General features: G+C 33.6%; 2 protein-coding genes across 2 annotated transcripts; one reads left to right on the forward strand and one right to left on the reverse strand.

The window, feature by feature from the left end:
- The first annotated feature begins 5,498 nt into the window (after positions 1-5,498).
- On the forward strand, positions 5,499-6,571 carry LOC102663263 (uncharacterized). The gene is made up of 3 exons (XM_014769709.3): positions 5,499-5,972; positions 6,063-6,351; positions 6,446-6,571. The coding sequence occupies exons 1-3, from the start codon at positions 5,830-5,832 to the stop codon at positions 6,569-6,571; spliced, it is 558 nt and encodes a 185-aa protein (XP_014625195.2). The 5' UTR covers positions 5,499-5,829.
- A 5,411-nt stretch (positions 6,572-11,982) lies between these two features.
- Positions 11,983-17,584, reverse strand: LOC106796605 (uncharacterized). The gene is made up of 3 exons (XM_041011426.1): positions 17,372-17,584; positions 12,489-12,743; positions 11,983-12,377 (listed from the first exon to the last, which is right to left on the reverse strand). Exons 1-3 carry the CDS (start codon positions 17,582-17,584, stop codon positions 12,177-12,179), a joined length of 669 nt encoding a protein of 222 aa, XP_040867360.1. The 3' UTR covers positions 11,983-12,176.
- Positions 17,585-26,130: the final 8,546 nt, after the last annotated feature.

Raw genomic sequence — 26,130 nt, forward strand, 5'->3', positions numbered from 1 at the left:
ATGGTCAAACGCTCATGAGCAGGTGTGCCATGGTACTCAAAAAATTGGTTGATCTTAAAGATCCAACCAGAGGGGTCTGTGCCATCAAAACGAGGCACGTCTAACTTCATTTTGTGAATGGATGCAGGGGACGATGGTGGTTGCGATAGGATTGGGTTCGGTGGTGTGTTGGGGGAGAAAATGGGGGTAAACGATGGAGAAGCTCGTCAATTTTGGAGGTCATGATGAGCTGTTGCTGGGTAAGACGAACGAGGGCGTCTTCGAGCTTGTCGGCCGAAGTGGGGCTTGAATCCGCCATGGCAATGAAAGCACCAAATATGTTAGGTGCAAGGGTTCAGAGGCTGATTTCGAGGATCAACTACCTCCAGAAATGCAGAGAAAAGAAGGAATAAAAGAGGTAAGATAAGATGGAAATTCGTATTATTGCCTCCTTGCTTATTTACATATAGCTTTATATAGAAATTCCTAAGATAGAATTGGTATAAAATCTGTTATAGGAATATTCTAGTAACAAAATTTGTTTTGCATGTTTGAGCTCTGAGAATTCATATACGACAAGCAGGATTGGGCTCCTAATTCCTAAATTCTTCTTCCCGCAATGCCCTCAAGTCGTGTAGTCCTCCAGGTAAGTTGGCTTTTTCACCCTTCTCTTATTCTTGGTCTCTCCTTCCTCCTGCACCCTTGCCATTGGTGCTTCCTGCGTATTCCTATCATTGCATACCTTAGGTGTTGTGACATAATCATGGGTTTCTTACCTTAGGTGCTGTGATGATGATCAGATGAGCTGTGATTTAGGTAGATTCATGCCGCACACGATTCAAGTTGTGTCAAAGTGTAAGCACACATAGATTAACTCGACCACGATTTCTCATGAATGCAGTGCCACCTTTTATTTGCCTTGCAACTGTGAAACTTCCCTTTGTTCAGATTATCTCGGTTTCAAACTGAGTATGTTAGTAACTTGAATGTCTCCCATGTTCCTTGTCATACTCTCACCTCATCAACAAGCATGCTGCATCTATAATAATTAATCACACCAGTCTATGAATCAATTAACAAAAGTAAAAACTAGACGGTCAGTGAAAAAGTCAATTGTTGTCCCTCAAGCAAGCACCAGTAGTGAATCAGTGAAGAATCATCAATGTGTGTATGAAAAGAATTAGAAAAATTAATGAAGAGAATATAAATGATAACACTGTCTTGGGCAAGACTATGTAGTATAAAAATATCTTGATATATGGGGATTGAGTAGGCTGTAATACCATTATGCATCCAAATCATATATAAAGAGTGATTAGTAGTCTTGCATGTTCTCCATAGATGGAAACATAAAAGAGATCACTTCATGTCTACATGTGACAATCACATTTGACCATCACAATTGCAAAGAATATACTATCAATAAATTGTACCACTTCATAAATTCTAAGAGTGAAAGTTTTTTATGATAATAAAGAAATCACATTTAAATTTGTAAAATATTATGCTTGTAATAAAACAGAAAAATATTAGGCACCAATGAAAATATCAAGTTCAAATGTTGATCATAAAAGACGTATTCCGTGCGTGTGCAGAAATGCACAACTAGTATTTGGTGAGCCATTTTTGAACTTGATATTTTCATGTTATATGCTTGAAATAATAATTGTGCAGGAAGAATTTTAATTATGCCAATGTCATGTCTTATTAGCATAGGGATATTATTATTATTATTATTATTATTATTATTATTATTATTATTATTATATTGCGTTTCCCTATTATCTCATAAGGAACTCTTGAAAAACAAATTAAGACTCATTATAGCTTTGGAAAGCTTCCTTTATGCAATCAAACACCATAATATCCTTGGTTTATAAATTTATAGATCAAACCTGTTTTGGTATTTCGACGTACGTGGATGCCAGAGGGATCACGTTCAATTTGGCATCATATTTTAAATTTTCCTCGTAAAGTACTCTTCAGTGTTGCCATTGTTGCGTTTATCGTCTTCTTTCAATTCACTGCACTTCCCACCGTCACACTATCCACGAACTTTTATCACTTACACCTCTTCGTCCTTCCAATAGATCTGATCAGATTCATCTCTGCACCGACCATCTTAACAAATCCTAACAATAGTGATGAATGAAAAAGGTTTAGAACTTGTACTATGCGTCTCGGTTTGGTTTTGCCGAGTTAAAAATAAACACAAGTTATGCTCATTCTTGGAAGTAAAATAATTAAGTTGATGGTGCACAAATTGCCAAAATTTAAGAATATTAGTTGCACTAATTGCAACTGGAAACAATCACAGGTTCAACGAAGCCATTTTTAGTTCAAATTCATTCCACATTCGAAACAAAAATAAACATGATGCATGCATGCTGATACAATTATGGCAGATTTTTCACGCTTTTGCTTATTTAAATCAGTCGTGAAGGAGAATTCTAAAATAGGAATGATGTAACTCCATCTCTACATTACATAATTCCTCCTCTAAATTCAATATAAACACATAGTCCATATAATCAATGTTATCAGAAATTGGGTACTAATCAATATATGGCAAGTGATGCATGCGCGCCGATAATGATATTAATAATAAATGAATATAAAGAACGAACATCCTTCCCTGAATTTCTCGATGACGAGGATATTCAATTGAATATACATTAGCGTCTCCATATTTTTTAGACAAAATTGCAGTTTTGGTCCCCCACTTTTTGCCTCAGTTTCGGATTTGGTTCTCCTATAATTTAATTCACAAATTTGGTCCTCCATTTTTGTAAATCCCTGCAATGTTGGTCCGAGGCGTCCCAATTGAATGTTGACCGTTAGACTCAGTTAGCCTCAAACGTTGACTGCCACGTGTCAACGTCTGATTGGTTCAATGGAAAGGCTTAGTTTTTTTTACCCTGCAGTGATGTGGTAAAAATTTGTTTACGCTAAGGGACCAATTCAAAAAGTGTTTTTTTAATTAACCCTAACCCTAAAATCATTGGAAGCACAGTCCCGAAAACCGCAAACCTCAAACGTTATTGTGAAGCAGCCACCGTGGGTGAAGGTGCTTGAAGTTGGGTGAAGGTGGTTGAAGAGTCGTTGTTGATCCTAGGAAGATGGATGGGGCTTATGTTTTCAAGTAAGTTATTTTATTTGTGGGTTTGTTTGTGGAAGTGGTCCACATAGTTTAGGGTTTTGTTTTGTGTTTGTGTATGCCTGTCAAGGAAGTGGTTTTGGTTAATTTGTGTGGTGGTTGTGTGTTTGTTTGTTTGTGTGGGGTTTGTTGGTGGTTAAAGTGTGAGTAAAGTTTTGTTTATTTGTGCTGAGGTGTCGAGGTCGACGAAGGTTTATTTGTTTTATTTTGTTGTTGTGTTCCATTGGAGGTGTGGTCCCGACCAAATTTTTTTTTGTTGTGGTGGACCCTTGTTGTTGTTTAACCGGAAACATGAATGCTTGTTTTGTTGTTGTCGTTGTGGTCCCCATTTTGGGTTTTATTTTTGTTATGTTTTGAAAATCTTTGTTGGTGATGTTGTTTTTATTAATTTTTTGGGCTTTGTTGTCATTCGCGTTTTTGCAAGCCAACTGAAAAACAGACAGTGAGGTTAAAGATTCACCATGGAGGGATGTTTATTTATAATCTATCCATTTCGTATGTCAATGGAGAAATCGTTGAAGAGGAATGGGGTTGGGATGTGGATACTATGTCATACATTGACTTGATGAAGGTCATTAAGTCTATTGGCTACAAATCATTCAAGTGCTTATGGTACAAGCACCCCAAAAAGACACTTTGGAGAGGGTTGAAGCCACTGAATGGTGACTCTGATATTTTACAATTGGCTGAAGATGTTGCTGGGTTAGATGTGGTGGAAGTGTATGTGGAAGATGGAGTGATTGACAGATGTTATAAAAAGTTGGATGATGTTGAGGGAGATGAAGTTGTTGTAATTGATGGAGTGGAGGCTGAGGTTGAAGTGGAGGGTCAGGTTGATGTGGAGGGTTAGGTTCAACTTGATGATGAAGGTTTGGTTGAGGTTGAGGTGCAGGTTCAAGAGGAGGATGGTGGTGTGGGTGACATGGAGGTTGTTGTTGAGTGTTTGGATGATATTCATGTTGGGGTTGACACAGTTGATGATGATCTAGGGTTTGACGAAAGTGATGAGGATTATGTTGGGGATGAGGAAGATGATGATGATTCCAGCGACTACAGTGAAGATTTAGTTAGTGATTTTGAAGAAAACTCTGATTGGACAGCATGGTTGGAGTCTAAAACATTTAGTCAAAGTACTGAGGCCACTTTTGATCCTAATAAAGTGGACTCAAGAAATTCTGATTTGGATTATGAAACTGAAAATTCTAATGAGTTGGATACTTCAGTTGGAAGTGAAGATGAAGGTCACCCGAAAGTTAGATATCCTCATTTTAAGGTGCCTGAAAATGATGAAGATGTGAAGTTTGAAGTTGGGCTGCAATTTAGTGGTAAGAAACAAATTCTAGAGGTTGTGAAGACCTTTGCTGTTATTTCTAAGAAGAATTTAAAGATTAAAAAAATGACAAAAGGAGAGTGACTGTAATTTGTAAACAAAAGGATTGTCCCTTCTACTTATGGGTGAGCAAATCTATGCAAGCCACTTATTGGCAGGTAGTCTCATTCCAAAATGAGCATTATTGCTTTAGAACTGTCAGAAACAGTCAGGCTACACCTGAGTGGGTTTCAAAAAGGTTGATGTCATTATTAATGCATAGTCCCGACATGAGGCTAAAAGCATTAGTTGCTTTTGCTTTAGAAAAGTGGGGATTCAGATTGAGTATGGATCAAGCATACAGAGCAAAGGTTAAAGCAATAGAAAAAATTGAAGGTGCAACCAGAGATCAGTATAAACATTTAAGAAGTTATGTTGCAGAGCTACTAGATAAAAACAAAAACAGCACTATGAAGATCAAGTGTGACTTAAGTCTGCATGATCCAATTTTTGAACGTATGTATGTATGCCTGAAGGCTTGTAAGAGTGCATTTGTAACAACTTGCAGGTCGTTGATAGGATTGGATGGCTGCTTTCTAAAAGGAGAATTTGGTGGGCAATTGTTGACTGCAGTAGGTAAAGATGGAAACAGTCAAATGTTTCCTATTGCCTATGGTATAGTGGAATCTGAAAATTATTCATCTTGTAAGTGGTTTATTGATCTATTGATAGTTGACCTAGATGGTATTCAAGAGGGATCTTGGGCTTTCATTTCTGACCAGCAGAAGGTAAATATTTAATTGGAACTAATATCAACTGTGGCTTTCATTTAATTGGTCCACTATTTTTTGCAGGGTTTGGTTAAGGTAATCAAAGAGCTTGGTGAAAACGTAGAACATCGCCTATGTGTCAAACATTTGTATGGTAACTGGAAGAAGAAGTATCCGGGAGAACATATGAAAGAGTTGATGTGGATGGAAGCTCGAGCAACAACTACCCTTGACTGGGAAAAAGCCATGTTGCAGATTAAAAATTATGATGAAGAAGCTTGGAATGATCTGCAAAAGTTAAACCCTGCTTGTTGGACAAGGTCTGCTTTTAAGGTAAACACAAAGTGTGATTTGCAAGTAAATAACATGTGTGAGGCATTCAATAATGTAATAATGGAGTACAGACATAAGCCAATTATTACACTATTGAAGGGAATTCGATTTTACATAAGTTCTAGAATTGTGAAGTTGAGGACTACCCTGATGAGGTATGAGGGGTCAATCTGTCCTAAAATTCAGCAAATCATGGAAAAGAATAAAAAAAAACATGTGAACCATGGCAGACACATTGGTGTGGTGATGTTGATCTATCTTTATTTGAGGTGTCAAAGGGCATGGAAAAATATGTTGTCAATCTGAAACAACAGACATGTTCTTGTAGAAAGTGGGAGTTAACTGGAATTTCATGCACTCATGCCATAGCATGCATGTGGATCAATGGTGTTGAACCAGAACTTAGTGTCAACTCTTATTACAGGTGTTGTTTTATGTAATTTCTTGCAGTCATGTTATTATTTTTTTACCATGGTTTTTTAATTTGAATATGTCTACTTGTTGCATTTGGCAGGAAGTCTACTGTGCTGACCACATATTCATTTATTGTGTACCCATGCAATGGACCCAACTTATGGCCTCCTCTGCAGACACCAGTGATGCTTCCACCTATCATGAGGAGAGCTCCTGGAAGACCGAAGAAAGCAAGGAACAAGAAAAATGATGAGTCTACCAAGAGGCCCTACCTACCAAGACAGTCAAGATCAGTAGTGTGTAAAAATTGTAAGGCAATTGGACACAACAGAAGGACATGTAAAGGAAAGACATCTACAGATAGGACTATTCCAAAAGGGGGAAATAAGGTACTTTTCAGTTGCATAAGTGTTGTAAATATCATTTATCACAGATTCTAATTACATTCATCATTCTTATCATTTTGGTTATACATTTTGACAGAACTTGAAGAGACAATCACCATGTCCCACCCCTGTTGTAGCAAAGAAACAAAACATTGGTCCAAGCACAAGTCAGACCCCATCTGCAGGACATCAACAAGGTGATAGCACCAGTAAAACACAATAATCATGAATTAGCTAAGGGACCAGTTAAGGATAGATTCGGCACAACAATGTTTTACCTGCCTTGTTTTTTGGGTGTAATTAATTTAGGAACCTAGTTCTGTCTGAATGTTTAATTCAGAGGCTTTGTAATGCACTCTTTAACTTGTTACCAGTTGTTGTAACTAAGCAACCACAATATGAAACAATGTTTTATTGCAATGTTAAATCAGCCTTGTTTTTTTGCAAATATGGTGACTTTATGGATGCCTTGTTGAATTTAGGTAGTTTGTGTTGTTAGAATTTTGGCAGAAAGCAAGTTTACAGTTGTATTATATGATCACCTACATTGCTTGCTGGTTTTAAAAATAAATGTTTTTTTTTGTGCAATCTTGCTGGATTCAGGGCTATTCTTCATTAGGCCCTGAACTTGCAATTCAGGAACAACTACTTTGAGCTGCTGCTAAAGGATATTTGCCTTTATTACAGTTATTATTTTCAGATTGGTTTTTACTTTGCTGGTGTTGGTTGTGATTTATTGTGTCATTAATTTAGGTGCAATGAAGGATACACAGAACACTCTAAAACCTTAACATTGTACCTGTTTAACAGAATAACTCAAACTCAAGTCACAATACTTTATTTGATTACATTCACAAGCTTAAATTCTCAAAACACAGAGCCAAATTGCTAATATACCAATTCAACAATTCCACAATTCAACAAACTTAGGCATATTCGACAATTGTACATTCAGGAATATATTATTTTATAAATATTCTTTCATTACACACCAATTCATCAGCATCACTTTCTTCCTAACTAATTACAAAATGGCAACATCTTATTGACTTGCAAACCACCAACACCAAATTACAGACCTCGGATACAATACACACACTAACAAGCAAAGACAGACCCAACACACAACCAAAAGAATCCTTAAAAAATTATCCTTCCTCTTCATGTCCCTGATCCTGCTTTGCAAATCTTTTTCCCTCAACTCCAATTCATCAACTTTCTTCATCAATGCCACCATGATTTTCTTCTGACGAATGTTGGCAACTGAATCGTGCCACTCAAAATAATTTACCATTTCCTACCTGTAACCTACATGTCAAAAATATCCAAAAACAATCAACAAATAACCTATAACAAAACCCCTACGAAATTATTTTTCCTTACCTTGTATAGACCACATCCATAGAAACGCCTCCCTGGATTATCCTCGGTCCACGATGTCACTAGTGGAGCCTCTACGTTACAGAGGCACAACACGTGACTTTGGGCCTCGGAGGTGTACGATGACGAACTCCTCTCCATGGCGCCGTTTACGAAGGACAGCAAAATCTTGAATGTTAACCACTACGCAGCGGCTCAGTGACGCCGACGACCCACCCACGCCGATGACCCAACCACGCCTACGATGCACCCACGAAGAAGAAAATGAACCTCCACACCAACAACGGTGCTGAACCACAACCCATATGAACACAATGAAGCACAAATCAAATTTAGTGTTAGGGATTGCATATAACTCATGTTTTAGGGTTTTCATTTAGGGTTAGGTTAAATCCTCAGTGTCACCAAATTTTTACCACATCACAGCAGGGTAAAAACAACCAAGTCTTTCCATTGAACCAATCAGACGTTGACAAGTGGCAGTCAACGTCTGAGGCTAACTGAGGCTAATGGTCAACGTTCAATTGGGATGCCCCGGACCAACATTGCAGGGATTTACAAAAATGGGGGACCAAATTTGTGAATTAAATTATAGGGGGACCAAATCCGAAACTGGGGCAAAAATAGGGGACCAAAACTGCAATTTTGCCTAATTTTTTCCTTCAAAGCATGAAGTTGAACGTGTAGTCGAGGAAAGTGTACCTTGGTTTCATAGTAAACACCAAATGTTCTTATCAGATTCTGAAGTACTCTTTAGATGGATCCCCAGTAGCAATCTATTCTCCTACTGGTTATGTCAAGCTCCACCAGGTGGTGGAGGATGTATCTATAAAAATACTCTAATGCTCAAATTAGTTAGTGAATAATATAATTTTGTAGAGTTAGAAAATATCCATACATGCATGTGCTCTTGTATTTATAATAGTATATTTCATTGGTTAATGATATAGGTGATTACCTAATTAGTGGGTGGATAGGCAGTTAAGTGGATGTTACTATCCCCTGACGAGTACAAAACACAACTAAACAATGTTTCTCAGACAACTCAAGGAAATATCTTTGAGTTGTTTCTACTTTTGGTTTTTTTTTTAATAATTTTCAAAACCTAATAAATTTTGGTTGAGAGTAAATTAGAATTGTTTTAGAAAACAGTTTTAAAAATTAAAAAATGATAAGGGTATCAAACATGTTCTAAATTTTTTACTTGTGTATGTTTGTATACTTGTGTTTTTTAGTGCTTAAATATTTCTAAAGGAATGATGATGGGCAGGACTATGCATGCGTGAAGTAGGGTATGATATCCCCGTTCATGGAATTCATGCACAAGTGTGTATCAATTGTAGTTGTTTTTGCAAAAAAATTCAGTGTTTGATATTTACTTATTATTGAAAGTCTAAGTTCAGATTCTCGGGGCAGACCCAATTGCACAAATGTAAAGCAAGTGACTTTCACATGGAAATGGACGAGGCAATGTTGGTAGAAAACAATTTTTTGGACTTACACTTGGGAGCTGAGCAAATTATGGAGGGTACATATTCTTGTGTTGACTAGGAATATGCCTATCAAGACCATGTGATTTTATTTCTTCCGCTGTGTAGCTTATAATCATGGTTAAGACAGATAACAATTGTCTAAGAATAGTAGTAATACAAACTAGAACAAATAAAATCACATGGTCTTGATAGGCATATTCTTGGTCAACACAGCAATCCGCACACTCCATAATTTGCTTGGCTCCCAAGTGTTAGTCCAAAAAGCCGTTTTCTGCCTACATTGTCTCATCCATTGCCATGTGAAAGTCACTTGTTTTACTTTGGTACAATTGGGTCTACCCAGAGAATCTGATCAAAGATTTTCAATAATAAGTAAATACCAAACAATGCAAATTCTTGCAGAAACATTAGTCGATATACACATGTATGCATGAATTCCTTGAACGGAAGTATTATCCCCTAGTTCACTTATGCATAGTCCTACCCACCTTTATTCCTTTAGAAATATTTAAGCACTAAGAAACTCAAGAATTCGAACATACACAGGTAAGAAATTTAGAATATGTTTGATACACTTATCATTTTTTAGTTTTTAAAACTGTTTTCTAAAACAATTTTAAGTTACTCAACTATCATTTTCTCAACCAAAATTTATTAGGTTTTGAAAATTATTTTAAAAAACCAGAAGTAGCAACAGATTGAAGATATTTCCTTGAGTTGTCTAAGAAACCTTGTTTAGTTATGTTTTCAAAACTAAAAAAAAAATGAAAAAATAGAAATCAAACAAACTCTTATCATTTAGTGGCAATAGTTAGCAAAGGTAATGAGAGAAAAGAAGGAGCCAGAGTTGGCAAAGGCATCCCAGGAGCATGGAGTTCTTCCATCTTCGTTAATAATAAGCTCCTTCCACCTGCTCATGATCACATGTTTAATTATAATCATAATGTAGCTTAGCTAATTAATTGCCACACTCGCCAATTTACAAAACTGAAAAGCTTTGATATAATCATAATCACAAATAAATTAATATACACTATTAACAACCAGATAGAACAGGAACATTAAGTAATCACATGCTCCTGTATGCAGTGGTGCTAGGCAATTGATAGCTGTTGGGACTCCATGAATAGGATGAGAAGGTTTCTTCAACTACAGAATAATAAATAGATGAAAGTAAGAAAAACATGCATATTACATAAAAGTTTTACTGTTTAGCTTTTCTACTAAACAAAAATAATAAATATAAGGAACATGAGATTGAATATGTGACAATTACAAATGAGATTCAGGATTTTGATAAAAACAAATTAGTTTATAGAAAAAGGTTTTGTGGTTCCAGATTTTTGCTTCTGAACCAATGAATTAGAATATGGGCCAGCAGGATGTTTTTGTTCACAGTAAAATTGCCCTCCTCCCTAAAGAAAATAATTAATGAGGACTGATTAGAAATTAATTAAATAAATATTTACCTATTTGAAGCAAAGTTTTGATTAGCTTTTACTCAACCTCCCGAACTCTCCCCACCCCTTCTTGTCCAAACATTTCAGTAATTTCACAATGCACAGTGCACACTACATATGCATTATTATCCTAGGCTAGCTCTGTTTTGCGTCCACAACTACTAGTACCCCTCACTCAAGTTCTTCAATACACTCTGGACTATAATAATATAACCACTTCTGTTTCCCCCCTTAAATATCACATTCTCCCACAAATACAAAGTAGATTAGTTTGTGCAAAATTCAAAATTCAATTCAAATCAGACTTAAAACAGAAACGAAATTACTCAAACTGGTTATCAAAACAATTATAAACAAGTTACAAATCTTTCTTAGACGATTAAACACACCAACATCAACAATTTTCCAAGTGTTAGGAATCCAAACGCTTCATTATTCAAAGCAAAAAATCACCAATACTTCGCCACCAAACAATGTTCGCACAGAAGGTTTCCATTTTGCACTAATCACAGCCTTCGTTCAATTTCAAATGAAAAACTTAAAGAGCATACAGTGAAACAATTTTTAGATCCAATCAAAATCGTATCTAAAAAAAAAAAAACCTCCACAGTCCATCAACGAGCGGAAGAAATCCAAAATTGAAACCACCTTCAAATCAAAATTCTGAAAATTTGTAAAAGAAAAAGCAAAAATCCAAATATAAGTCACTTTGTTGTTAACTTCTTATATCCCAAATGAAACACATTATTTAATTTAAAACATAAGATTTGCACTTCAATCAAAAGTAAATGATCTCATATCGTACCAAATAGATACTTGAACCCATATATATATACAAAAATCTTAAGCAATAATCCTTTTGATGAAAAAATTATAAGTCAACTTTTCCAGCTTTTCATAATTATTTCAAAATAAATTTCTGCGATTATTTCCTTTCCCATAAAAATTTAGATTATAATCAATTTCCTCTCAACAATGCAAGTGAAATAAGGAGGAAAAACAATAAGGACAGCTAATTTAGGATAATCCAATCAAATAAACAAAGCAATAATGCCAAAATACACCAGAAAATGCAGCAAATGAAACCACAAATATACCATAAATGCAAACACACGCACCCGATAAATACACAAATAGATACACATTCAATGTACTCTTTACAAAATTAAACAATGAAACAAACAAAACTTATACATTTCAATTTCAGATGAATCCTTGCAAGACAAAATCTTAAAACAAAACATCAAATATACAATTAGATACACATACTAGAATACTATTCATAATCGTAAATAACGAAAGAACACGAAAACTTCTTCCTTTCAACTTCAGATAAACTCTAATAACAAAAAAATTCCTAAAAGAGAATAGTTTAGGCAAATAAACAGCATGCACCAGGAACATTCATACCACCACAGAAAATAAAAAAAATAAAAAAAGAAAAAGAAAAACAACAGCAACAAAACACTTAAAACGATTCAAAGCAAGCAAAACACTAGGATTCGAACAAGTCTATGAAATGACAAAGAAAGAAAAAGGAAAAATGAAAATCCATAACACTGTCACGGGGCCAATTCGAGGAATCTTGTTGAACCAGCATGCAATCCGGCGAATGCTTCAAAATTCCTATTTTGCGAACACGAACAGGACGGAACCTTAGAACATAAGCAGAATCCATGCACCGTTTCCAATCTCTCTTTTGAACAACACAAAAGAATTTATAAGCAGCAACAACAGTGGATTTTGAAACCAGAGACACACAAAAACAACATTTGACAAAGAGAAGAAAAAAATATACGAACCATACCGTAGCAGGGCGAACCATAGAGAGCAAGAATTCTGTGAGGATGAGAAGCAAGAGCTTTGATTTTACCGGAGAAAGAGAATTGAATTGAAGAGAAGGTGCTGGAGAGAGGAGAGAGTGATGGCAAAGAGGCAAAGAAAGTGTACTATTCAGTGGTTTAGCATCCAGTGATGGCAAAGAAAGTGTAGTATTCAGTGAATTGAATTGAAGAATAAGTGAATCAGTGACAAGGTTAAACTGCTTGGAGACATGATGTGACTGCGCAAGGCACTATTAGTTCACATTTATATGTATACAATAATGATATTATATTTTGGAATTTTCTGGAAAAAAATGAGTCAGTCCTATTTTTTAATAGTTACCATAAATATTTAATTAAAAAAATAATATTTTAAGTTATAATAAGTTTTTCGTATGACTGACTTGGACATGTTTATCCACTTACATTGGTACATACATGTAGTTTATGAACAAATTAATGTATTTTGACTATTTTCTTTTATTTTATTTAATAAATAAATTTAGTTTTTTTAAAAGGAAAATTTTCTAATTATGTTGAAAGTTGAAAATGTGCATGATTTTTTATTATTATAAAATTAATGAATTTTGACTATTTTCTTTTTAATCATTTGTTATTTTACATTTAATATAAATTTCATTTTTAAAATAGAGAAATTTGAAAATTATGTCGGAAGTTTAAAATGTCTTTTTTTAGCATTATTATTGGAAGTAAATTTAAGCATTACAGACATAGAGTTCCTAGCATACATCCGATGCCTCTATAAAAAAACATACATCCTATGGGGTTTTGAACACCAAAAATAATTGATCAATTAAGCTTGTCATTATATTGCATTCTATTTCTTAAAAATCCATTCACCCCTATCTTATTGACGGATTTGGTCTAAATCATGTGGCAATTATCCTAAGATTTGCGTGAACAGTTATAAATTACAAAATGTAGTTACATTGATTGATGCACATGATTGTACTGTATAGTAAAACAATTAATTATTGAGTATATTTTTTAAATCATGATCATTAATTAATTAATTAAAAACAAAATATACAAGATGTCAATATATGAATTATAAGGTTCACTTGGTGGTAAGAGAAGAAGAGAGAAGAAAAGATCCTGGATTCAAATCCACCACTAACAAAAAATTAATCATCAACCACTAATATTTGACGATAAAAAAAAATGTGAATATGAAAAAGGAGCAAGTACATGATTATTTTTAGTGGGGGGAGTAACAAAATATTATTGATCTATTATAAATATTTTGTGTGTGGATCAGGATATTGACAAACAATAATAAGAAAATAAATCCTTTGATGGGGTACTATTATTAAAATGAATTTTGTCTCCAGCATCTTTTTTACTCACACAACTAAAATCTAAACTTCTATTATGCTTAAAAGATATAATTCTTAGTACCAAAAAAATGTTGATCGAATACCAAAAAAAGGAAGATATAATGCTCAGGTAATTACTAGGTCAAGGAAAATTAAATGTTAAGTAAACAACTGGTCTTTCCCTGGTTATTACGTATAAGTATCTTCTTGATTTTAGCTAGCAATGATAATTAACCCCGTTGAACAGCTGAAAGTATGCACTATTCTCATCACCTAAATCATATAAACCTCCACTAGCATATAGTAACCGTTGAACAACTCATTCCTTTGTCAACTTTCAAAACGTGTAGAAAGTGAGCAAACTGTACAACCCCATTTACAGCATGCATAGGAACCAACTCTGTCCTGTGTCCACATCTAACAACTCAACAAACTTGTTTAACTCACCATCAAGGAATTTCCAAAAGCTTCACATGCAAGGTGCTTCATTCCAAACCGAAACAGAAAATGCACCCTCATATCAAGTCCCAAAATGAAGCAAGTTGAGCAACGTTAAGAAACTAGCAAAATTAAATAACCCAACTTGTAACAGCTGCATGTAGTGGAAGATTAGATCACCCAATGCATCCCTGAATCGAACATGACGATGACAACATGTTCACGCAAACCTTCAATGAAAATTGATATAAAAAATAAAAATTGGTCAATGGAAATAAAATGTTATTTAATTAAGGATGTAATGTTAGTGATTGTCTCAATAAATACAGTAAAAATAATCGATATTTACTTTTATATAAGCCTGAAATTTATGAATTTTTGTTGCTTATACAAAATTGGAGGAGGTACTCCTTTCCTGCAAGTAATGAATTTATGAAGATTAAGGATATTTTAGTAAAATTATTCTAAAAGTAATTTATTTATTGTTTTAAATCTGTGTGAAAAAACTTTAAACATATGTTATTTTAGAACGGAAGGTGTAAAATCAATCTAAGTAAAATCCTACATTGTATGAATTCATACGAAAATTGAATACAACACAAACATGGATATCAAGATACAAATAATGACTAATTAAATGTAAGATATTAGGGCATCGCATATACTTATATGTGAGAGCACAGTTTTAAAATGGATAAAATGGGCTAGTTCGAACGGGAACCAGTGCATTAACAAGCCCAAACAATCCAACTATCATATCAAGTATGTCATCAGCCTGCTGAAACCTGATCGGTTTTCAGTTGGTCAATGTTTCTCAAACCGTTTCAAACATTTTTTGAAAAGATTATATCACATGCTTAAATTAAAATAATCTATTTTTCATTTTATTTTTTTCATATTATACAGAAGAACTGGAAATATTCTTAAATTAATAATTCTAAACTCCTTTATTTAATCATAAGATAACTGTTACTCACTGAGTTGGCAGTAAACTCTTCTAAGGCTTTCTCAACTTGAATTTTAACACCATTTGTGCTTCTTCTCCTTGTTAAAGGGAACATGTTAATTAATACCCTATTGTCATTTGTCGATATTGTATTCCTGCATTTCATGGGTCAAGTCCTTTTGGGATCAAATGGTCTGAATGTCTCCTTGTATTTGTATAATAGCTAGGAAGGGTTATTATTCTGTTTGAGTGATTGGATTACTCTTACTCAGACATGCATGCTTTTCCAGTATTTCCATTCATGTATGTATATTTATTACAAACATAAAGCATATTCTATTTGCAAAGGCTTTTTTGATTCCTTGAAAATCCCATTATTGCAGCCTCGTTTGGTGTCTGAGAGCATTGTGGATCAATATGTTATTTTGTCTTATTGGTATTCATTTGGATTCCATCTTTAAGTTGTCACATTAATGATTTAACAATACATGGGTGATGTTCCACTAGTTGATGAAGCATTTTTCATTGGTGCAATATTAAGCATGATTTTTATCTTGATATAAAAATTTATGATTTAACAAATATCTCCTTGGCTAATGGAAGGTCTATGAGAAGAAAACTATAAGTGTAGTCATCCTTATAGGAATCTTGTTTTAACTTTTAGTGAAGACTGCACAATGAAGCCTTGAATGTTGTTAACCTATGTATATGAATCTTATTCGTTTGCCTTCTCCAGAACTTTCCGTACGCATAATATTGGATCTTGATATTTTGTTTAGTTCTTTAATGTACTTGTATACTCTATTACATTTGGTTTCACGTTCAGGATACATATTCTTTTGTACAATCAAGGGCTTTTGTTAGTAATCATGTTCATGGATTTGTGTGGTGTGCCTATTATTAATCTTGATTAATTGTTGGGTAGATACCTGGATATGTTATACAATTTGGAAAAAGAGCAATAATATACAAACATCTCATTATTTTAAACATCTTTTTAACACTTTTTATTTTTCTCTATTTCTCTTTTTTCCTGTCACATTATAAAGTATAAATCCTATCGTATTGATATTTTTTTCTCTCTTTAGGTGTCAAATAGCATATTAGGTGTTCATGTAATATTTTTCTTGGGAAAAATGCTTGTGTTTTGTTTGGTTGTCCCGGTTGCTTGTTGCCATTGGTTATTTAGCACGAGATTGGTTGTAACAAATTTTATAAAAAAAATAATTAACTAAATAAAATATAATTAATTAAAAACATGATTGTCGGTCTAGTTGTAACAACTTAAAGAAAATCTTATAACTAATTTATTTAAAAATATAATTTTTCAACACCTATATATGACAAATATAATTAATATAAAAAATATAATCAATATCTATCAATTCCTACAATAAGACAAATGTACAATATAAGCACAAGTATTTACTCAGAGATGTTTTACAACTTAATACTAGAAGGGTTAAGGAAGATTGTTAGGCCTTGTTCAATGTGTTCTTTTTATTTATTTATTTTTCTTGAACAAGTATGCTCTAGTATATAAAAGCTTAAAATATATTCGTTGTGAGCGATGCAAGAGAGCTTCCTTCGTTCTACCTTAGTATGTCTTCTGAGATGAGAAAAAATAGTTGCTGAAGCATTAAATATAGCATTTCATGCCTTTCATTAATTAATTATTTCGATATGATAAAGCATCATGCTTATCTATCCCTCTTCATACTCGACATCGTGTGGCAGCAGAGTGCATGTTCTTCTTTAGAGTTAGAAAGATGTGTTGCTATAACAAATGATTCCTTAAATAGAACCACTATTTTCATTTCCAAGTTCTTTATAAAAGGAACCAGAAAAATTTTAAGATAAAGAAACTGAGAGACAGTTTTTATACAAGCTTAATCAAAGGATTGATGCCCTAGGTGATATAAACATTTTTACAATGAAAATATAGTAAAAAGGCAAAACAAAAAACTCTAGGCGTTGGAGAGGCCTAATCTCTCTTAAGGTCCCAATTCCAAATTTCATCCTACCCCCCAATGATTTCCTCCACTCTCTGCACAACCAATTCACATGCCTTATGCCTACTACTAATGCCAACTTGAAAATTAATTAAGCAATTTCTCTCTCCTAAACTTGAGCAAGTGCATTCAACCTCCTCCTTCTCCTTAATTTTTTGCTTGATAGGCTTTGTGTTCTCATCATGTTTTTCCTCCTCCTTTTCCTCTTCAATAGGAGCTTCAATAGTGAGTTTAGTATGTTGTCTGATGAGTCTAGATGGCTCACTAGCTTCAATTGCATCACCAACAGCTCCCCAAGTCAAGCTATCATCGCAAAGGACCAGTTCATTTTTTGGTCGCCTCTGCATATTGAGTTTGTTCTATACCAAAAATGGCTTTTGGTGGCATTTATTTTTCCTTTTAGCGTCTATATAAAGGACCACTGAATCTTTTACTGGTAATTCATCAGTAGCCAGACTATCCATGGTCCGTAAATGCTTTATCGGCATTGATACAGAATGGAAAAAACTAAAGTTTTAGTGGCGATTCTTGTGGCCAGGAAAAGTAATTTTTTCAATCCCTCCATTCTCTCATTTGCTAACTTTTATCTATTGCCATTAGGTACAAGATCAAAATTATGAGGTACTAGGTAAGATGGGGTAAAATAGCGCATAAAAGATCTAGATGAGAACAAGAGTTTTCATGAGCAAATAACACTTATGCAACTATTTTCTTTTCCAAACAAAATGAATTTTATTACTAAGCAAGAGTTAAATACTTGTCATTGTTCGACATAAGAAGGTCTAAATACATGAATCCCCAAGCACAAAGTCAAAACACACCAAACTCAAACCAAAATCCTAATGCCATCATTTCAACTATTATAATGTGGCAATACTGAACCTATGAGCCATTTTAGATCCCAATAAACCTGCTGCAATTGATATCTAGGAGTTCTTCATTGCTCATTGCATTCTCTTGCTTATCTGCTGCAACATAGCATTGCTAAAATAAAATTAACTTATTAAATGCTTTTATTTCACAGAAATTGTTACTAGGCTTACAAGAAGGAAAATGAAAATGTCCAATAACTTACCCAAATATGTGGTAAGCAATGACATCCTCTCCAGTTTCTCTAACAAAAGTGACACAAATGAAGAAGTATCATAAAGAGGTTAAATCTCATATAAGCCACAAGAATAAAAAACAGTAACAAATCAACTATCAATAAAAATCATATGAACATGGCATAAGATCCATTGAAGAGAACTACATTACAATCAGCATACTGATCATTCCTATCAATACCATCAAAGCTATGTGGAAACTGGACATAGCAAACATGTTTTCCAAGGTGAATCCTCTAAAAGAAACATAAGGGTGTATCCTCTATCATAGAAGGGAGAAAAACTATAATGCTAATATATGTCTCATACTAGTATAAAAATTACTCTAAAAGAAAGAATGGTCAGTAAGTATTTTTATTAAATGATTACCGGCTTCAAAGGAAAACTACCTCACTTTTTCTCGTTGAAAGGGAAGACTTGGAGAACTGTCAATTTGATCCTAAACAAGGAATAATGAAGCTAATATGCCCAAAGAGAAAATGTCATGAGATCTTACTGCTCAAAGTACAATTAAACCTAAAGTAGAATTATCTATATGATCTAACAAATATCAGTGGGGTTTAAATTCTGCATGTTGTATTAAATCCATTCTTTTTAGCTTTTTACTTTCTGCTTTTAAGCTACCAGGCTAAGGAAAAAGTTATCTGACAGAACACAAATTTACAGTTACCTGAGAAGTTAGGGTTGTTGCTCATGCTTGATCAAAATCCAAATTGCAAAGGATTTGGAAAATCACTTTCCGATGTTGAGGAGGGTAGCATTTGCTGCAACACATGTAAATAAGATCAAATTGAGAAAATTGACAGAATTTGCATCAACATATGTAAATAAGATCAAATTGAGAAAATTAACAAATAGAACAAGAGATAGGTAAAGAGAAAGGAAGCCTACTATGAAATAGGGCAAGTGAAAATATGTTTCAGGCATTGATACAAGGGCACTTGAGGTTTTTTTAAGCCCTATATCGGAAAGCTTCCACATAAAACAATTTGATGTAGTGGATTAAGCTGATGATAGTCAAGGTCAATTAACTCTGATTGCATTCCTATGTTTAGAAGATTTGCAGCACAATCAGGAAACACCTGTGTCGATCAAATGAGTTTGTGAGAATCAAAATCAGATAAAACAATTGAACTAAAAGAAAAATAATAATTTCATACCTCTTCATCAAATAGATAATCAATACTAAACATATCTAGGTTGCAATATGTATTATTTGTCAAAAACTGAGCATATTTGAACCCAAAATATGCATTATTTGTTAAACTAAGTATATGTTCAACCTGGATACTGAACATACACGAGCTTGTCTAGCTCCATTTTGGTCTTCATCAATTCAGAAATCACTTCATCTGCCTTTGGTAGCTCCAAGAGATCATCCAACTTCTTCATCTCTTTCATTCACTTAGATAAATCACTAAAAATCTCTTTGACCTGAGATTCCATTCTTCCTTCTATAAGACCATATATATATATCCTACAATCTCTTCACAAGGAGAATAAAATCCTATTGAGATTAAAATGCAGTAAGATTGAAGAGAGAAATAATAGGTTGAAGAAAAGCATCAAGCAATTCAGTTCTCTCTAAGTTGACCAACTACCCCATCCAAGTACACTCTGTGATTATCTTCATTCCCAGCATTCATGGTGAAGCATCATCAATCAAAAACTACATTCACAGTGAATCTTAATTCCAACAACAATCACTAACTCCTAAGTCCTAATAATAAAAATAATACGTTCAATTCAAGTTTAGCAAAATCCATTTCAAATTCTACTCATGTGTCTTTGTCACTTTTCCTAGCAATCAACCAGATACTTAATGTTCCTTGAATCATCAATTGCAAAATCATTTTTCACAAATTGAGCAAGAAAAATTACCATAAAATATCTCATAGATTGATCTCGAGGAGGCTTGCAAAAGAACAATTTGTGAAGCGTAGCTATGTTCGCAATGCTTCGGATTCGAGTTTCCCTAACCCTATCACACGCAGTTGAATTAAGAACCAGAAATTCTCATTCAGTGGAGGGTAACATATCGGTTTTCCTTCAGCCTTATGTCAGAAAATTGTGAAGCAATGATTTGGCATAAAATTGCACAAAGAAACGAAGTAACGCAAAACTTCCCCTCTCTCTCTCTCTCTAAAAGCACTATTACTAAGGAACTCATTGAAAAACCCAAAAAAGTAAGAAAATAGAATTTTCACATAAGCAAAAAGAAAGAACATCATATCATTTCTCAATATCAACTAGCAAAAAGTTAAGGGGATAAACAATATGTCATAGAATAGAAAATTTCTTTAAAAATGAAGAACATATCAAGTTTGATCACTAGAAGTCTAAAATGGGTTTCTTGAGTTACAACAAAATAGCATTAACTATCAATCACCCATTGAGCATTGCCCACAATGCTATAATGCCAATGATGCAAACACAATGTAGGAAAAATATGACAAGGAAAGAAGTATGACTTAAATTGAAGTAAATTTGTTAATGCAACAAGTAACTTGCACAATCATTTCTATCAATTTTCCCTTTTTTTTGTTGAGGATTTCCATGTTTTCTTTGCAAAATATCATAATCATCATCAGACTCATCTATAATAAACTTTTGCTTGTTGTGATTACATGTTCCGCACGATGCTCCACCAAGACATCCAATTTGTGCTAAGAAGATAGAATTTTCGAGTAAGCAGGAAGACAGAACACCATATAATTTCTTGACATCAACTAACAAGAAGTTAAGAAAATAAGCAGTATGTCAAAGAATTGTAAATTTCTTTAAAATCTATGAAGAACATATCAAGTTTGAATGGAAGTTTAATGTTGATTTCTTGGGTTAAAGTAAAATTGCTTTAGCTATCAATCACCCACTGAGCATTGCCCACAATTTTATATGCCAATGATGCAAACAAAATTTAGTAAGAATATGACAACAAAAACAGTATAACTTAAATCAAATTAAGAATGCTAACGCAAAAAGGGAGAAAATAACTTACTCTATCCTTTCTATTAATTTTATCTTTCTTTCTAGAGGTTTCCCACATTTTTTAGGTGTTATAGTGGATATCTCAACTTCACCTTCACGACTTAAGTCGGCATCACTTATACCCAAGTGATACCAACTTAGGAGCAATTGTTATTAGCGATATATCAACCTCATGATTTAAGCCAACATCACTTGTATCCAAGTGATACTGACTTAGGGGCAACTACTATCGTAGACGCATAGGCTATTGGCTGACCCATTCCAAGGGGAGGCTAAAAAACACCACTACAAAGGAAACACGCAAGGGCGAGGCCTAAGAGGATGGATTGAGGACACAGGAAACTATAAAAGGACATCTAACCTCTGAAACATGATAACTTTACTCTCTCACTCACTACGAAAGAACCAACTCCTTCAATTACGATTCTGGTGGGATCCCATTCCTAACTTCCATTATCCGCCACCGCATCAACATTGCTCCACTCCATCGGAGCTTGGATTTCGATGTTCTTGAGTTTAGATCACATCATTGGCGTCATCTTCAGATCACATTGTTAGGGTAGAGCAAGTGGAAGCAAGCTTTTTGACACCACAAAAACATTATTATCTCCAAGCAAATGCACAGCTGAGAGCCCAAGATCAAATAAACCTTGGGGAAAGAATATACAAGTACAAAATCTCTTTCTTATTTCCAGGAAGACAATTTAGATACCCAATGGGTTTTGATTAGCAACCATACCAATTAACAAAGAGGAACGAAAACATCAACATACAAGATCCATTTTACGAAAACATCAACCATACCCAATGGTGTCTGCTGCTTTTCCTGAAAGCAAGAGTCCTGATCAAGTTTCAGCTGCAGTGAAAGCTTTTATGACTGCTGATCTTCCTCACGAGTTGATTTAGCTTCTTGAAAAGATTGTGCTACAAATGCTTGGTCACCTTCTTTGTAGACTCTGTTGCATCAAGCTCAAATTTCTTCACCTTCTCCATCTCTTTTAAACAAGAATCATTGGTCACAAATGCTTTTAAATTTTCATACTCCTCCTTAGTCCGCTTAAGGCCCTCAATCTCGACATTTTTGTGCTTTAAAAGTTTGAAAGGCAGGTAAACTCTCTTCTACAATGAACCACTTGCTCGTAAGTGGGAGCCATTTTTTCAACAAGCATCCTTAAGTTGAAAGTAACATTCATAGAATGACTACATTCCGTTTCGAATTCGTGACAAACATCTTTCCATTGACCATTACCAAGAAAATCATCTACGTCCTTAATGTCAACATTTTCCCAATATATCCCAATTAACATGGTCTAGTAGAGAAGAAGGTGAAAGTGTCGGAATGGCAATCACCTTAGCCCGTTTTGAGTGAGGTTCTTTTTGAATAGGCTTATATTGAGTGGAAGAAATTGTGGACTTGTTTGTAGGGGGATTCTTAAGTATTTCCACTTCATCTTTCACACATTCAAAAAGATTTGGATTATTTTGGGGCACAACTAAGGCAGTTTCACCTTGAACAGTGGGTGTAGCCTTACTTCGCTTAGATGGACCAGTATCCACCTTTGACTTGGTCTTCGCAACATTTCCTACAAGTTTCCTGGCATTAGCAAGTTTAGCAGCCAGCCCCACCGTGGTTATAAGTTTGTTCTTCGCCATCTAGTCAGCTGGGAACAGAAAAATAGAGATGTGTTAAAGGTGATATTAAAAATTAATTACTCTATAGTATTTTTTTTTCTCACCAAAAGAACAGTTTAATAGATAACCAAAATGCTTGCAACATTTATAAACTGAACAAGTGCATATGCATGACTGCTTGGGCATTCTTAAGTGCATCATATGAATGATAGTGATGTTAGTGACAAATTTTGAGTGGAATGACTACAATTTACCGGTGGTGGGGGGAATTGCAGTTCTTATACAAACAACAAGGTGTAGAATAATTGTGCATTAATCTTGAGAAATATGTGAGACCCACTGAAAGAACAAATTAGAAGTCATTTTGCAGTTAATTTCTTGAATCCCAAATCAAACACATTATTTAATTTAAAACATAAGATTTGCACTTTACAAAAAATTGATCTCATACCTATATCATAGGCATTTTTACCAATAGATATGCAATTCATATGGCAGCAACCATTTTTATTCAAACTCATTCTTTTTCTTTCTTTTTTTGCATTTATACCGTATCATGTCGTGCCAAATAGATCGATACTTGAACCCATATCTGTGCAAAAATCTTAAGTAATAATCCTTTTGTTGAAAATATTATAAGTCAACTTTTCCAGCTTTCCATAATTATTTCAAAATAGATTTCTGCAATTATTTCCTTTCCCAAAAAAAATATGATTATAATCAATTTCCTCTCAATAATTCAAGTGAAATAAGTAGGGAAAACAATAAGGATAGGTCATTTAGAATAATCCAATCAAATAAACAAAGCAATAATGCCTAAATACAGCAACAAATGCAGCAAGTGAAACCAAAAATCTACCATATGCATAAATGCAAACACATAACCAAATACACACACCAGATACATGCACTATTAGATACACATACAACCTACTCTTCACAAAATTTACATTTCAATTTCAGATAAATCCTAGCAACAAAAAATCTTAAAACAAAACAACAAATACACAATTAGATGTATGCATACTCTTCATAATTGTAAACAACAAAAGAACACGGAACTTCTTCATTTCAATTTCAGATAAACTCTAGCAATAAAAAATCCTAAAAGAAAACAGCTTAGGCAAATAAACAGCATGCACCACGAACATGCATGCCAGCATAGAAAATCAGAAACAACATCAACAACAAAACACTAATTAAAAAATGTTTCAAAACAAGCAAAAACCTTTTAAACCACACCAAAAGCAAAAGGATTCAAATAAAACTACAAATCAACTAAGAAAGAAAATAAAAAAGGGCAATCCATAACACCCTCACGGTGTCTATTTGAGGAATCTTGTCGAACAAGAATGCAATCCAGCGAACACTTCACGATTCCTATTTGACAAACACAAATAGGACGAAACCTTATAGCATAACCAGAAGCAATGCACCATTTCCCATCTCGAGTTTTGAACAACACAAGGAATTTATAAGGCAGCAACAGTAGTGGTTTTTGGTACCAAAGGAGAAACACAAGAACAAAATTTGAGAGAGAAAAAAAGTATACCAAACCGTACCATAGCGAAGACAGCAGTGAGGATGATAAGTGAGAGCTTCGAAATTTGCCGGAGAAAGAGAATTGAATTGAAGAGAAGGTGCCGCATAGAGAGAGTGATGACAAATAAAGTGTACTGTTCAATGACAAGGTTAAATTGCTTTGAGAAATTAAGTGACTGCTCAAGGCAAAATATATATATATATATATATATATATATATATATATATATATATATATATATATATGTATGTGTGTGTGTGTGTGCGCGCGCGCGCGCACAAAAATAATAATATTATACCATGGAATTTTCAAGAAAAATATGAGACAGCCCTATTTTTAATAGTTATCATAAATATTTAATTTAAAAAATAATATTTTTAATAGTTGTCATAAATTTTTCGTGTGACTAACTTGGACATGTTTATCAACTTACACAATGGTACATACACGTAGTTTATGATAAGTTTTAGAAGAAATTAATGTATTTTGATTATTTTTTATTTTAATCAGTTTGTTATTTTATTAATTTACTCTTTTAAAAAGGAAAATTTTCAAATTATGTTGAAAGTTGAAAATGTTCTTTATTATTATTATTAAATTAATTTATTTTGACTATTTTCCTTTTTAATAATTTGTAATTTTACTTATATAAATTTAATTTTTAAAAGAGGGGAATTTTAGAAGTTTGTCGGTTGAATTTAGCAATGACAATACATCCAATGGGGTTGTGATCTACGAAAATAATTAATCAATAAGTATCTTCTTCAATTTAGCAATGACAATACATCCAATGGGGTTATGATCTCCAAAAATAATTCATCAATAAGTATCTTCTTGAATTTAGCAATGACAATTAACCCCCACTAGCATATAGTAACCGTTGAAACTAACTATGACCATTGTCCACTTCTAACAACTCAACAAACTTGTTTAACTCACCATCACGGCTATTGCAAAAGTTTCACATGCAAGGTGTTTAATTGGTTTAAACTAAAAAGGAAATCGCACCCTCGTAAAAACTAGAGTATTTAACCCAACTCGTAAGAGACACATTGCATAATGGAAGATTAGATTACCCAATGCACCCACAAATTGAAGATAAGGATGTCAGCATGTTCACATTGTCCTTCATCTTGCATCTCGACATTTGTCATGTTAATTAATCAAAAGCTTGATTTAAAAAAAATGAAAGATTTACTTTGAAAGATTATGCTTTTATAAAATTGATTTTAGATAAAACAATAATAATAATAATAATAATTTTATTTTGATATGAAAATAAAATTTATTATTTGAATTAAGTGCAAGAAATAATCAAATCTAACATACCACAATAGCAAAGTGTTGTAGTTCAGCAACTTAATTTTTAGCAAGTACTCTCTCCGGTCTCAATTATAAAAAAAATTAACTTCATATTAAGAAAATTAGCTAATATCATTTAGTTTTGTTAATCTCACTAAGAATACAAGTTTTTTCTTAAACTATCTTTCATTAAAAATTGATATCAAGAATAAAAAATGAGTTATTGGAAATAGAATCTCAATTAGATTAAAGATATTCTAAAGATTGTCTCATTAAATATAGTAAAACTAGTTGACATTTACTTTTATTTGAGACTAAAATA

The sequence above is a fragment of the Glycine max genome, chromosome 17 (genome assembly GCF_000004515.6).
Source record: "Glycine max cultivar Williams 82 chromosome 17, Glycine_max_v4.0, whole genome shotgun sequence".
In the NCBI taxonomy this organism is placed as follows: Eukaryota; Viridiplantae; Streptophyta; class Magnoliopsida; order Fabales; family Fabaceae; genus Glycine; species Glycine max.

Bases quoted from the DNA above. Each gene is read 5' to 3' on its own strand.
- LOC102663263 (XM_014769709.3), top strand. From the start codon at position 5,830: ATGGAAAAATATGTTGTCAATCTGAAACAACAGACATGTTCTTGTAGA. The intron at 5,973-6,062 runs GTGTTGTTTTAT...TGCATTTGGCAG, and splicing joins AGTGTCAACTCTTATTACAG to GAAGTCTACTGTGCTGACCA. The intron at 6,352-6,445 runs GTACTTTTCAGT...ACATTTTGACAG, and splicing joins TTCCAAAAGGGGGAAATAAG to AACTTGAAGAGACAATCACC.
- LOC106796605 (XM_041011426.1), bottom strand. From the start codon at position 17,584: ATGCAGAGGCGACCAAAAAATGAACTGGTCCTTTGCGATGATAGCTTG. The intron at 12,744-17,371 runs GTTGAATGCACT...TGCCTTGCGCAG, and splicing joins AAATTAAGGAGAAGGAGGAG to TCACATCATGTCTCCAAGCA. The intron at 12,378-12,488 runs GTATGGTTCGTA...GTTGTTCAAAAG, and splicing joins CTATGGTTCGCCCTGCTACG to AGAGATTGGAAACGGTGCAT.